Consider the following 14,169-nt stretch of genomic DNA (forward strand, 5'->3'; position numbering starts at 1 on the left):
GTGAGTGTGTGAGTGTGTGTGTGTGTGTGTGTGTGAGTGTGTGTGTGTGAGTGTGTGTTGACACTGTCACAGACTCAATTGTCAGGTCGAGTCTCCGTCTCTCCTCCATCAGACCAACAGACCTCTTCAGCGCAGACATTCACATCAAAGACAGACAGACTATAAAATCTGAAATGCTTTTTATTGAAAGATTACAAACTGAATGCATAGGAATTGGAGTATGCACTCAAATAATAAAATACTGCAAAATGCAATTTTGATATGCAAACCTCTGACCTCATTATAACTTTAATAAACAACACTTGAGAAGAGATCATGAGATATCGCTTATGGGATAGCATTTCAAATTATTTTCATGATTTAAAGATGATCTAAGAGTGAAATTATTCCTATTTATTTAAAAAATGCATGCAGTTAGAAACAGACTGCAATATACTATACATTGTAGGTAGAGTTAATAACAGCACTGGAGTGATAGTAGTGCAGAAGACATGCTGGAGCCATCAAACAAGTCGCTTTGAATGTAAAATCGGTCATAATATAAGCATGATGTAGGAGAATATTTCCCAGCAGCAGGGTGCAGTGCTGTTATTTGAGGTGCTGTATTGTGCATCACCAGCAGAGGGCAGTGTAGAATTATCTTGCTGTATTCAGACTCAAAGTGGAGGTTTAAAGAGCTGGACTGCAAAGCGACCTCACTCATGGCAGGAGCCATATTGAACTGCAAATCTCATTTTCACAACTTTACAAACTATTATCCCTCACAGGCTCGTTTTCATTCCTTTCACAAATCAATAAATAGACACGGCGTATTAGCCTAATAATTCCAATGCAATAAAAGAAGGGCTTTTTCACAATAGCTCTTTCATTATATGGCACTATGTTCTTGGTGCTTATGGCTAATGATAATCACTACCTCCTTCCCAAATCCCTACAGTAACCTTTACACACTTTTAGATTTTAATGAAGATGTTATTAAGCCGTCTTCCTCCCAAAGGTTCCCACAGTGTAGGTGATTTCAGCTTTTAATTCAGTCATGTTCAAATCAAGTGAACTGATGCTATAATATGAGCAGGTTTTTGGACATACAGCAGTCCCAGATGTAAATGCATGAAAATCTGTCTTCTAAAAATCTAAAACCCAAACAACTACTGGCTAGCACTAAAATGTTCCATGTTATACCAATGCACTCTTCAGTACGCGTGTGTGCAGCAAAGCAGTGCAGTGTTCGGTCTTGACCTTTTGTACAGGTGAGTTAGGGTTAGGTTAAAACCGCTCATTTCTGAAGCTGCCGTCTCTCCGGAGGTCGCTCGTGCGCATGCGCAGTCTCCGCCTGCAGCTCGGTCCGTGGCGGCTGCTGCTGCTGTCTCTGTCCGCCGCTCCGAGAAGCTCCGTGTTTTTCCGCCGCGTTCTCGCCCGTCTATGCGTCCGAATCCGCCCGCGCTGCTCGGTCCGTGCTCCCGGTAAAAGGCTCGTCTCACCACGGCTCCGGGCGTTATGCGCTCAAATGCGGCCTACACGCTGAAGCTGTCCTCTTCCTCCTCCTCCTCCTCCTCCTCCTCCTCCCATGCATGAATCTCACCGTGATGGCTGATGATCAACAACAACAGCCCGGTGCTCCCGGAGCGTCCCTGCAGAGCCCCGAAGCGACGGCGCTGCAGTACAACAAGATCAAGAACTCCATTTGGTAAGAGATCCGATCTCAAAAACACCCCAGCACATCTCTGCGCTCAGAGAGAGAGAGAGAGAGAGAGAGAGAGAGAGACGCGTTTACTTGCTGCTTCTATTGCATGTGATGTTTGAGTGTTTGCATTAGGATGTCTGATGCCAAATGGACGGCAGGCCTACATGTAGTTGCAATGCATATCTGCTTTCAGTGCATGTGATTATGGCTGGTTTATAATTGCATTCGATTGTCTGATTCCATTGCATGCTACAGCTGATTTCAAATGTCAGTGATTATATGATGTCATTGCATTGCTATTTCTACTTCAGTTACATTTGGATGTCTGATTATATTGCATGGATTTTCTGATGTCACTGCATGGGATGTCTGATTTCAGTGCATTGATTGGATGATTTCGTTGCATGGCATATCTGATTTGAGTGCATGTGATTATGGCTGGTTTATAATTGCATTCTGATTTCATTGCTTGGATCTGATGTCTGATTTAATTGCATGGTACAGCTGATTTCAAACGCAAGTGATATATATGATGTCATTGCATTGCTATTTCTACTTGATTTTGGATGTCTGATTTTATTGCATGGATTTTCTGATTTCAGTGCATGTCAAATCTGATTTCACTGCATGGGGATGTCTGATTTCATTCCATGGATTATGATTGTGTTGCATGGCATATTTCAGTGCATGTGATTATTATTCTATGTGCAAGTGATATATATGATGTCATTGCATTGCATTGCTATTTCTACTTCCATTGATTTTGGATGTCTGATTTTATTGCATGGATTTTCTGATTTCAGTGCATGTCAAATCTGATTTCACTGCATGGGGATGTCTGATTTCATTCCATGGATTATGATTGTGTTGCATGGCATATTTCAGTGCATGTGATTATTATTCTATGACTGCATTAGATTTTCTGATGTCACTGCATGGGATGTTTGATTTCAATGCATGTCAAATCTGATTTCAAATAATATCTGGTTTCAGTGCGTGGGGATGTCTGATTTCATTCCATGGCTTGTATGATTTCATTGCATGGCATATCTGATTTGAGTGCATGTGATTATGGTGTTTATGACTGCATTAGATTGTCTGATTTTATTGCATGGATTTTCTAATGTCACTGCATGTGATTATGTCTGATTTCTAATTTCATTTGCAATGGGATGTCTGATTTCATTGCTTGCATATGATATCTGATTTTCTTGCATGGATTTTTTTGATGTCACTGCTTGGGATGTAATTGCATAGGATGTCTGATTTCATTCTGTGGCATCCATGTAATGTATAATCTCAATGCATGTGATTATGTCTGATATTTAATTTCATTGCATTTGAATGTCTGATTTCAGTTGCAATGGATGCATGATTTTATTGCAGTTATCTCATTGATTTTCTGATGTCATTGAACGAGATGCATTTTAAATCAGATATGGCATGCAATTACATCAGAAAATCAACGAGATAAAATCAGACACCATCCCCACCCCATGCAACAGAATCAGACATCCAAACGCAATGAAATCAGACATCCCGTGTAGTGACATCAGAAAATCCATGCAATAAAATCAGACACCGTCCCTATGCAATAGAATCAGACATCATATCCGAACAATTAAAACAGATACCCCAATGCAATTATAAATCAGACATGCACTGAAATCAGATATACCATGCAATGACATCTGATATATCATGCAATGACTTCAGAAAATCAATTAGACAAAATCAAACAAAGTCCTTATGCAATAAAATCAGACGTCATATCCAAGCAATGAAATCATTCAACCCAATGCAATGAAATTGTAAATCAGGCGTAATCTCATGAACTGAAATCAGATATTGCTTGCATTTTAAATCAGATATGCCATGCAATGACAAGTAATATCTGATTTCAGTGCATGTGATAATGTCTGATTTATAATTGCATTGGGATGTCTGTTTTAATTGCTTGGATGTGATGTCTGATTCTGTTGCATGGGGACGGTGTCTGATTCTATTGCATGGATCTTCTGATGTCTTTGCAATGGCATTTCTGATTTCAGATGCAAGTAATATCTGATCTCAGTACAAAGTCTCTCTAATTTCATTGCATTTGGATGTCTGATTTTAGTTGCAATGGATGTATGATTTCATTGCATGGGGATGATGTCTAATCGCATTGCATGGATTATCTGATATCATTGCATGCAATGTCTGATTTCAGTTAAATGCGATGTCTGATTGATTTTGAAAGTCCACTTGTACCTCATTTCCCATAAAAATCAGACATGAAAATGATTTTAGATGATCTACATGCACTTAACATGTGATGTCCATAAAAGCTTAATTTCTCCAGAATCCACAAACCTGTTAAATGAATAGACCGCTGTCGTAGAACTCTACCTTTGACACTGTCATTAAGGATTAAAGAAGAGCCGGTGTTTTTCTTTCTTTCTACGAGTTCTTTTGTCTTAAACAAGCGCAACCAACTCCAAAAAATACCCTGCCTGTTATCAGGAACTCAACAGTCTTGTTTTGTTTTTTCTCATTGTGTTCATACTTGAAGCACAACCAGTCTAATAATCTGCTTTTCTTGTTTTACAGCAAATCAGTCCAATCAAAAGTGGAGAGTATATTGGTAAGTCTCTCATGCCATTAATTATAAACATTTAGGCAGTGTGCTTCCAGTTTTGTATTATCAGACAGGTAGTTTGGACTCTAGTTTGAGATTCTGCATTATAATGCAGATGTGTTCTATATTAATGCAGCAAGTTGCAATATAAACCTTAAACTGTAATCGTTGGTTGAGGATTTTAAATATTATTTATAAATGTAACTAGCCTATTTATGAATAATGAAGTCTTATCATATTGCAGTTGCCACTGTTTCTAAAATGAATTAGCATTTTTAGAGATAATATTGGGCAAGTATTACATTAATAATGTTGCTATAATTGTGTTATAAATATTTTTTAAATTAACATCCTTTTTAAAAAAGACTTTTCCTGTGAATATTTTAGATTTCAACTAAAGGTTTTACTATCATTTTTATTTGTACTACTGAATTTACAATAGCTTTTTCTGCTGATATGGCATTAAGTAATGAATAAATATTTTAAATATCAGTGTTACGCCGGCCTTTATCTATTTATCAGCATCAGCCACTGGTGAACCAGATAAACCAGCATCTGCTTCATTCATCACACTGGAAATGGAAGGTCAAGCTGAGCACATTGCATTGTGGGATGCAGTATTGTGTGTCAGGTGCTCTGGTTGTATAATGCACACTTATGCTGGTGTAGAAGATCATAGGAGTATTACATCTCCATAGGAGACATACTGCATGCTGCAGGAATAGTGTGAGTGTAGTACATTATTAAAAACATTGGACAAGACATTTAAAAATGCAGATTCAGCATTCAGTTTTTAAATGTTGAAAATGTGTTTATGAATTGTTTTGCATTTGTGAATGTGAATGAGGTCATTAGTTTGTGAGTCATATTTGGTGAATGTGTTCATTGTGAGATTATTCTGATCGTGTAAAGAATATGTTAGTGATATTCATTACTGTCTGACAGTGTGATTTATTTTTAGTTCCAGTGTGTGTGTGCGTGTGTGTGTGTGTGCGTGTGTGTGCGTGCGTGTGTGTGTGCGTGTGTGTGTGTGTCCTTATGCAATAAAATCAGACGTCATATCCAAGCAATGAAATCATTCAACCCAATGCAATGAAATTGTAAATCAGGCGTAATCTCATGAACTGAAATCAGATATTGCTTGCATTTTAAATCAGATATGCCATGCAATGACAAGTAATATCTGATTTCAGTGCATGTGATAATGTCTGATTTATAATTGCATTGGGATGTCTGTTTTAATTGCTTGGATGTGATGTCTGATTCTATTGCATGGGGACGGTGTCTGATTCTATTGCATGGATCTTCTGATGTCTTTGCAATGGCATTTCTGATTTCAGATGCAAGTAATATCTGATCTCAGTACAAAGTCTCTCTAATTTCATTGCATTTGGATGTATGATTTCATTGCATGGGGATGATGTCTAATCGCATTGCATGGATTATCTGTGTCTGATTTCAGTTAAATGCGATGTCTGATTGATTTTGAAAGTCCACTTGTACCTCATTTCCCATAAAAATCAGACATGAAAATGATTTTAGATGATCTACATGCACTTAACATGTGATGTCCATAAAAGCTTAATTTCTCCAGAATCCACAAACCTGTTAAATGAATAGACCGCTGTCGTAGAACTCTACCTTTGACACTGTCATTAAGGATTAAAGAAGAGCCGGTGTTTTTCTTTCTTTCTACGAGTTCTTTTGTCTTAAACAAGCGCAACCAACTCCAAAAAATACCCTGCCTGTTATCAGGAACTCAACAGTCTTGTTTTGTTTTTTCTCATTGTGTTCATACTTGAAGCACAACCAGTCTAATAATCTGCTTTTCTTGTTTTACAGCAAATCAGTCCAATCAAAAGTGGAGAGTATATTGGTAAGTCTCTCATGCCATTAATTATAAACATTTAGGCAGTGTGCTTCCAGTTTTGTATTATCAGACAGGTAGTTTGGACTCTAGTTTGAGATTCTGCATTATAATGCAGATGTGTTCTATATTAATGCAGCAAGTTGCAATATAAACCTTAAACTGTAATCGTTGGTTGAGGATTTTAAATATTATTTATAAATGTAACTAGCCTATTTATGAATGTGTGTGTGTGTGTGTGTCATCTAAAGGCCACTCACTTTCATCAAAACAGTGTTTTCTACAGCAGTTGTCATCATCAAATAATCCATAGTTATTAGTCAACAGGGAGTATCGTAGTGTCCTGCTACATTTTCCTTAGATGGAAGATGTGTTTGTCATAATTCTTCCTTTGCATGTTTGTAGAATTTTCAGTCCAAACTTGCTAATAAATTTCACAATCACAGCAACACATAGAATTAAATGTAAAATTTAGATTTAGAAAGACTGAAATAGTATTTTCTTGTCAAACGTACTCTGTTTTATTTACAACTTTGAAAAATCATGAGTGTTAACGCAAATTCTTTAATATATTTTTAGCAATTGTTTACTAACACGTTTTTAACATTTTAAAGTACTAACATCTTTTTTTTTTTTTTTTAAACAAAGAACTAACATGTTTTTAACATTAGAAGTACTAACACGTTTTTTTTACGTTTTAACAGAGTACTAACATTTTTGTAGTTCTGCTTTTGGACGTTCTGGGTGTTTCTAGTCAAATCAACGTATTTTCCGAGCGGATATTATAAAGTTAAACCTATGAAAATGGCTTTAAAAAGCACATTGCACCATAGTTTCTTCACTTTATAGTGTCAGAATAACCATGATGAGTGTGTAGATGACATGAGGCGGCTCGAGGGTGAAGTTCAGAGGATTTTGTTCATGAAATGATAAGAGCACACATTATTTTATTATCTTACACACAGTATTTTAACTTAGGTGCTGCAAGCCTTATGCATTATGCAAGTACTTTACAGGAAGTTTATTGCTGTGGCAGCCAACAACAGCACCACTCAACCATGCACACATTTTTATATTTAGTTACACTAAAAAGTTTCAGTTTAATTAATTCAGTCGATCTCATTACACCGCTTTAACATGGGTTTCTATGGAGACCGGAAGAACAGAATAAGAATAAGGCTGTTTGCTTTGGATGGAAGGATTTATAACCACTACCTGGTACATTTAGGAAATAACAGTGAATCGTCTTTTATTTTTTTATTGACTCTCATTGGCTGCCCAGCCTCACATCCATTCATGAGCGCCGGTTTCCCCTAGCAACAAAGAGGCAACTAGAATAGGACGAGGTGAGAGGAATTCACTCTCACCAGCCAATGGAAAGCGAGGTGGGCGGAGCCTGTGCTGGAACGACGTGTTGCCAGTGTGTCAGCATTGACATGCATGTTTACTGTCAGGGTTTACATGGCAACCGGCTAAGAGCAGGGCAGGATTGCAGGTTTGCTGTTGGTCGTATGCGCAGACACGCTCTGGTACTGTGCGCCTGGCCGACTCGAGGGGCTCTGGTTCTCCCCGTACAATACGGCAACCTTGCGGAAATGAATGCAGGTGAAAACAGTGATGTCATGGACTGCGGAGTCTTATGCAGGGGCCGAAAATCAAGGCCTTTAAGTGAATTTTAGTGTGTGATAATGGTGTGGGTGTTTGATATTGTGCATGACAATAATGTCATTTCTTTTATTTTTTTTGGAGAAAAAGTAGCAAAATCTAAATTCTGCTGCAGTGGAATCTCCACCACAACCAAATGTAAACTTTTATTGGAAAAACTCTTGTTCTCAAAAATATTGTCATTTTTAAAAAAATGAATACATTTTAGTGTAGTCACAGAATTTCACACTTTAATTACATTTAATGCCTCGGCATGACTGTTAACATGCTGTTTTTTTAATAGTAAAAAAGAATGTCAAACTTGTCTGAATTGCCATAATCCTTGTGTTGTTCATTTACACAGCAAGATGTTGAGAAGTTTACAGATATCGAAAAGCTCTACCTCTACCTTAAGTTGCCTTCTGGTCCCAGTGGTGGCAATGACAAAAGGTGCATATTATTTATTATCTACACTATTCCTTTCCATATCCCCCTCCTCTCTTTTTATGTTTTTTTGTGCTTTGCAATATCAAATACACTCATAGCATATACTGTATGTCTGTTTATGATTCACTCATATTTACATTCAGTGAAACATGCATATATGAAATGCATTTATGAAACAAAATCTAAACATTTGCAAGTATCATTTTTTGTAATATTGTTTCGTTTTGCATTTGTTGTCAGGTTTACATTGATTTATGAGTCATGAGCTAATCATTTCGCCAGTTATACAGATTTTGTGTAAATTATGACATTGCAATACCAAGCTTCCTGTGTTTTATCATTTGTTTCCCCTTATCTGTCCATCATGTCAACCCCTCTTTACCAACATGATGTCCAATAGAACTGAAAATCAGAGGGGCTCTGCAAGTCCTGCGATATGGTACTACAACTTTAACTATATTAAAGGGAAAATAATTTTGAAGTAGTTTGTAACATGATATATTATACAGGACCAACAAATGTACACACAGCCGTCTGGTGCTGCACCATCTCTGGTTTTAAGCCTTTCTTTTCCTCTGTTTTCCCCATAGCGACCAGAATTCCATGTCGTCCAGCCGGACTCAACAGATGTACGCCTTCAACTGGATCCGAAATCACTTGGAAGAGCACCCAGAAACCTCACTGCCAAAACAAGAGGTGTACGACGAATACAAGTGAGTGATTTGACACTGCAGTAATGGACAGAAGTTGTGTTTGCTTGTACTCATCTGATGCTATGTTTCAGGAGTTATTGCGACAATCTGGGTTACCATCCTTTAAGCGCAGCTGATTTTGGAAAGATCATGAAAAACGTTTTTCCGAACATGAAGGCACGCCGTTTGGGCATGAGGGGGAAATCAAAATATCCTTTTGTGTGGAAACATCTGAAATATTTTGAATTTGAGCTACCTGCGATACACCTAAAGCATGACAACATTTGCTTTTGAAGCATTTTGTGTGCATTGAGAATTGTTGTGAACCTTTACAATGCATTACGTACTGCTACAGTGGGCTGAGAAAAAAAGCATTTGTGCACGTGCCGTCACTCCCTAACCTGGACTTACACAAATCAGGAGACGGGGTCAGTATCCTGTTTCTGTCAAATCCAAAACAAGACATTCATATCATGCCCTAATTGCAACAGCATTGTGTTGGTTTTCAAATTAAGTTTGTACAAGTTTGATAAACCTCTTTTTGCTGGGCTTCTTTAGTGTGAGTTGTTGGACTCGACCGGACAGTCTCCCAGTGCTGAGGATGAGATGCGTTCTGCAGCTTGCGGTCTGGTCTGCGAATGGGCTCAGAAGGTTTTGAGTCGCCAGTTTGACAATGTGGACGAACTGGCACGCTTTCTTCTCAACAGTCACTATATAGGCACTAAGTCCATGGCAGCTCTTACTGTTATGACTGGAACCCCAACAGGCAAGACACAAAAATTACCTTGCATACAAATCTAGACGATGCATGATTAAACTCTTTGAAAATGTCAGTTGTAGCAGCTACTGGTTGCACCCTTCAGGAGTTTTACTTGTGTGGCATTCAAACTATGTTCGTTACTTGTATTTAACTGGAATCTCTTTGATAAAAACCAGGTATGAAAACCCCTACGCCTGCCTCTGCCTTTGTGCCAACCGGTGAAGCCAACTCATTCCAGCCCCAAGTGAAGACCCTCCCTTCGCCTTCTGTAGACGCCAAACAGCAGCTGCAGCGGAAGATTCAGAAGAAACAGCAGGAGCAGAAGCTCACCTCTCCTTTGCCCACTGATGCCCAGGCCAGAAGGGCAGAGGCGGGCACACCCGGCCCTGGATCCAGCCTGACCTCTGGAAGTCCTGCAATACTGTCCCCTCAACCAACCATAGGCATTGTGGTCACTGCTGTTCCAAGTCCTATCACAGTAAGGAGATTTTGGTTGATAGCAGGGTATGGATGATTCGACATTACTGAATGACAAATGATTTAGATTGTGCCTTTGTTTGCATCATTTTCAGGTTCAGAGAAACCGGCAACTAATGACCTCTCCAAGTCCTGTTGGGGCAGCAGAGGGAAAAGTTGTTCCTGTTAACTTCCAGGTCTTGACACAACCTGTTAAGCAGTCTCCAAAAACACCCCAAAATTTCCCTGCCAGCCCAGTCGGTGACAGGTTGGCCAGACACCGATATGCTCAGATTTTACCTAAACCCTCTGCTACAAGCGCCATTGCACTTCGATCGCCCCCAACACTCCTAATCACCAACAGCCCCATCAAGACGGTGATGCCCACGCCCCATGTTAGCTCTTTAAATGTGGTCAAGATGACTGCAATTTCGTTAGCGCCTAGCAGTAGCAGTAGTAGCAGTAGTACTCCTACCCCGTTGCGACCTGCTTCGGCAGGTTTCAGTAGCACAGCTTCCCTGGAAGAATCTTGCCAAATCCAGCAAGTGCAGAATGGGGCGTCGGTCATGTCTCTCCAGTCATCTGGGAAAGCTGGACGTCCCTCCACGACCCCAACTCCATCAGCATCCACTGTTACCAGTGAGATAAAAGTGACATTCGAAGCTGTGAATGACAGTAACTCAGCTACTGCTGTTTATAAACAAATCACTGCATCAGGGAACAGTACAGGACTTAAGAATGAAAGAGCCACTAAATTCAGGGCTTCCAGTGAACCCTCTTTTCTTATTAAGGCGTCCCCTGTGCCTGAGAGAGTGACAAGGGCCAAGAGTGACTCTACAACCCCTTCAAGTACAATCATGGGGGCTCTTGCCCCAAGCAGCAATAACAACAATGATCAACCAGAAAGTACTTTGTATTTAACTGTAACTAGCCAGAATGTAGATGCTGAATTGTCATCCATTTGTGCGATGGCAACTGCAAGCACTTCTTCAAAAGATGCTGGTCTCGGTCGAAAAAGCCCTCGAAAACGCTCTGCATCTGTTTTGGAAACCCATACAATCCCAGTTAAAAGAGTATTCATTTCCCAGCAACCTTTGGATGTTGGCTACAATGCCAAGCCTGGTATTGTAATAGCAGCTAAGAAGATTCAGATATCTGGCACTCCAGCAAGACCAGAGAGCGCTCCATGCAAAGTTACACTAAAACAGAGTAGCTCTCTTCCAACTCAAATCTTAGCTCTTTCTGACACTCCCATTGGAGCCCTGGGCACCTCCCAGATGGTTAATCCTCAATATGAAGTTGCTGATATTAGCCCCAGTGAAACTGCTTCTGCTAATAGCACAGCTTTACTGCAGCAAATCCCAAGTCACCAACAAATCAGCAGTGACATTTGTCAGCAGGTATCTACTGTAAGTGAACTCAAGAGTTCGCTGCAAGACCACTCGCAACAGATGCAAGCAGAACACAAGCAGATTGCCGCTAATCCATTATCGTTGATGGCCCAGGCAACTGAGACCACTAGTCAGCTCACTCTTCAGCAGGAAATTGTTGATTTTGCAGGAGCCCAAGCTAGTATAGACTATTTTCCCTTCAATGATGATGATATGACCCAGGACAGTATTGTAGAAGAGCTTGTACAGATGGAGGAACAGATGAAGCTGAATAGCAGCTTGCAATCCTACCTGAGCTGTGTTGATATATCCCTACAAGGTCAAGCCACGGTTGGTCAAGGAACAATCCTCTCGCCCCATCAGACAAGTACACAGTTCTATCATTCGTCCCACAGTAGCGCCACGCCAATCCACACGCCAACTCCGACGCCCACTCCAACACCAACACCTACACCAACTCCTACCTCCGAGATGCTACCAGGGGGGCACAGCTTGACCAGAGAAAGCCCTTGTTCTCGAATGGCACCTGTTACCCCAGTGGATAGCATCTTAGGCGGGCGCCATACACCCATCAGCACCCCACTGTCAAACTGCAGCAGCAGTGTTCCTCCAAGCCCCATCGAATGCCGCAATCCCTTTGCATTCACTCCAATAAACTCCAGTATAACTGGATATCATGATGGTAGCGTTGTGTCCAGCAGTCCAGTAAAACCCATGCAAAGGCCAATGGCCACCCACCCAGATAAAGCCAAGCTGGAGTGGATCAACAACAGGTACAACAGCACCGCAGGGTCTCCTGTTATATCCACCAATGCTACCATTGGTATCCTGCCCAGTTATCAGGATCTGGTCGAGGACCACTTCCGTAAACCACACGCTTTTGCCATCCCAGGTCAATCTCTCCAGTCTCAGTCAAGGCATCAGGACGGAAACTTGGGAAGGCTAACAACCATTTCTCCAGTGCAACAAGGACAGCAAACCACCCTTAGTAGCAAGCAAGAAAGTTTTGCCGTCCCAGCTCCGTTGGACAACAAAGGGGCAGGAAGCACATCTACATCTGGAGGTGGAACCTTCCGGTGTCGCAGCGTTAGCCCAGCAGTTCGCCAGCGTAACCTTAGTGGCACCACTGCACAAACAGTCACCACCCCACGGTCTGTTGTTTCTCCCTTTAATTGCCCCCTGACATTTGAGGTTCTGAACATTTTGTCCAACAACCAGTCTGGGGTCAGTGCCAGCAGCTTGGCCCAGAGGAGCCAATCAGTTCCACTAAACATCATGATGCAGTCTGAGCTGCTTCCCATCAGTCACCAGGGGCAGCAAAGCAATAGCGCTAAGATCACCACCGTGCTCCTTAGCAAGATGGACACGGATGGAGACGATGCAGTGCGAGGACTGGGTGTAAACAACCTGCCCGCCAATTACACGGCACGGATGAACTTAACCCAAATCCTGGAGACGACACAGGGCTTCCCCGGAGGCCCCAACTCTCAGAACCAGCAGCTGCCTCTGGACTCAAGCCCTTCACCTTTTGACTTCCAGAAGACGGGTTACCTCATAAGTGCGGGAGAGGAGCAAGTCACCTTCTGCAGTCGTGACAGTCAAGCACAATCGGGCTCTGGACTGCAACAACCAGAAGAGCAGCTTCAGCTCCAGGAACTGCAGTTGGAGTTGCAAGACCAACAGCTACCACTCCAGAATCAACAGCTGCAACTTCCAGATCAGCAGTTACAACTCCGAGACCAACAGCTGCAACTTCAAGACACACAGTTGCAACTCCAGGACCAACAGTTACAGTTGCCGGACCCACAACAGTTACAAGATGACCCAGATCTCACCCAGCACCACTTGTTGGCCCAAACCTCGCAGCAGGTTGTGGATCAGGTGCAGCAAGAGCAACTAGACTTCAACACTACTGTCAAGGATCTCTTGGGGGAGGACAGCCTCAACCCCAGTTCGCAACTCATCGGACAGGTGGCGTCAGAGCTCAGTGCTGTCGCCTCTGACTTTTCCAGCGATATCCGGTTGACTTCTGACCTTTCGAGTAGCATTAACGACCTAAACACTTTGGACCCCAACTTGCTGTTTGACCCGAGTCAGCAGCAGGACCAATTTGAAGACGCCACACTGGAAGAACTGAAGAACGATCCTCTGTTTCAGCAGATTTGCAGCGATACTGTGAATTCTGCTGGTTTTGATTGGCTGGAGAATAAAGACCAGCCAACCGTGGAAATGTTGGGATAATATTATTTCCTGTTCTTTTACTGTTGATGTTGCTGTCGTCTGTTGTCGTTTATATTTATGGTTTCTGTTCAGCGTTTGTTTTTTGTATTGCAACGTTTTGTGTATCCTTTACGTACAAAAATATTGAATGATGTGTCTGTGCAGCAAAAATCTGGACGCTTTGGACTGTCCAGTGTAAAGTGCCAGCCTGAGGTAAATCTCTTACAGGCATGTGCTTTATCTGAAATTTTTTTTTTACAATGGTTTTGTTTGTATTCCTGTTGTATGATTTCATAGATCATTCCAGTCATTTCTCCTCACTCAGAAGTAGGGCTGGGTATCGTTCAAAAAATGTAGATACCGATACCTTGACTTCGATACCGGTTCC

At 41.3% G+C, this 14,169-nt stretch overlaps 1 protein-coding gene across 3 annotated transcripts; it reads left to right on the forward strand.

Moving 5' to 3' along the window:
- The first annotated feature begins 419 nt into the window (after positions 1-419).
- Positions 420-14,169, forward strand: LOC107571204 (DNA-binding protein RFX7-like). Of its 3 annotated transcripts, none has more exons than XM_016257504.1 (10): positions 420-1,687; positions 4,277-4,310; positions 8,180-8,265; positions 8,663-8,701; positions 8,853-8,975; positions 9,047-9,163; positions 9,298-9,382; positions 9,513-9,720; positions 9,891-10,192; positions 10,287-14,169. In XM_016257504.1, the coding sequence occupies exons 1-10, from the start codon at positions 1,572-1,574 to the stop codon at positions 13,800-13,802; spliced, it is 4,626 nt and encodes a 1,541-aa protein (XP_016112990.1). In that variant the 5' UTR covers positions 420-1,571; the 3' UTR covers positions 13,803-14,169. The 3 variants fall into 3 exon arrangements, with proteins under 3 accessions (XP_016112990.1, XP_016112991.1, XP_016112992.1); XM_016257505.1 differs by lacking the exon at positions 4,277-4,310 and adding an exon at positions 6,147-6,180; XM_016257506.1 differs by lacking the exon at positions 8,663-8,701.

The sequence above is a fragment of the Sinocyclocheilus grahami genome, unplaced genomic scaffold, assembly GCF_001515645.1.
Source record: "Sinocyclocheilus grahami isolate Dianchi unplaced genomic scaffold, SAMN03320097.WGS_v1.1 scaffold1564.1, whole genome shotgun sequence".
In the NCBI taxonomy this organism is placed as follows: domain Eukaryota; kingdom Metazoa; phylum Chordata; class Actinopteri; order Cypriniformes; family Cyprinidae; genus Sinocyclocheilus; species Sinocyclocheilus grahami.

Excerpts from the sequence above, each read along its gene's own strand:
- LOC107571204 (XM_016257504.1), top strand. The coding sequence starts at position 1,572 with ATGAATCTCACCGTGATGGCTGATGATCAACAACAACAGCCCGGTGCT. Across the intron at positions 8,266-8,662 it reads AGTGGTGGCAATGACAAAAG|AACTGAAAATCAGAGGGGCT; the intron begins GTGCATATTATT and ends GATGTCCAATAG. Across the intron at positions 9,721-9,890 it reads TATGACTGGAACCCCAACAG|GTATGAAAACCCCTACGCCT; the intron begins GCAAGACACAAA and ends GATAAAAACCAG.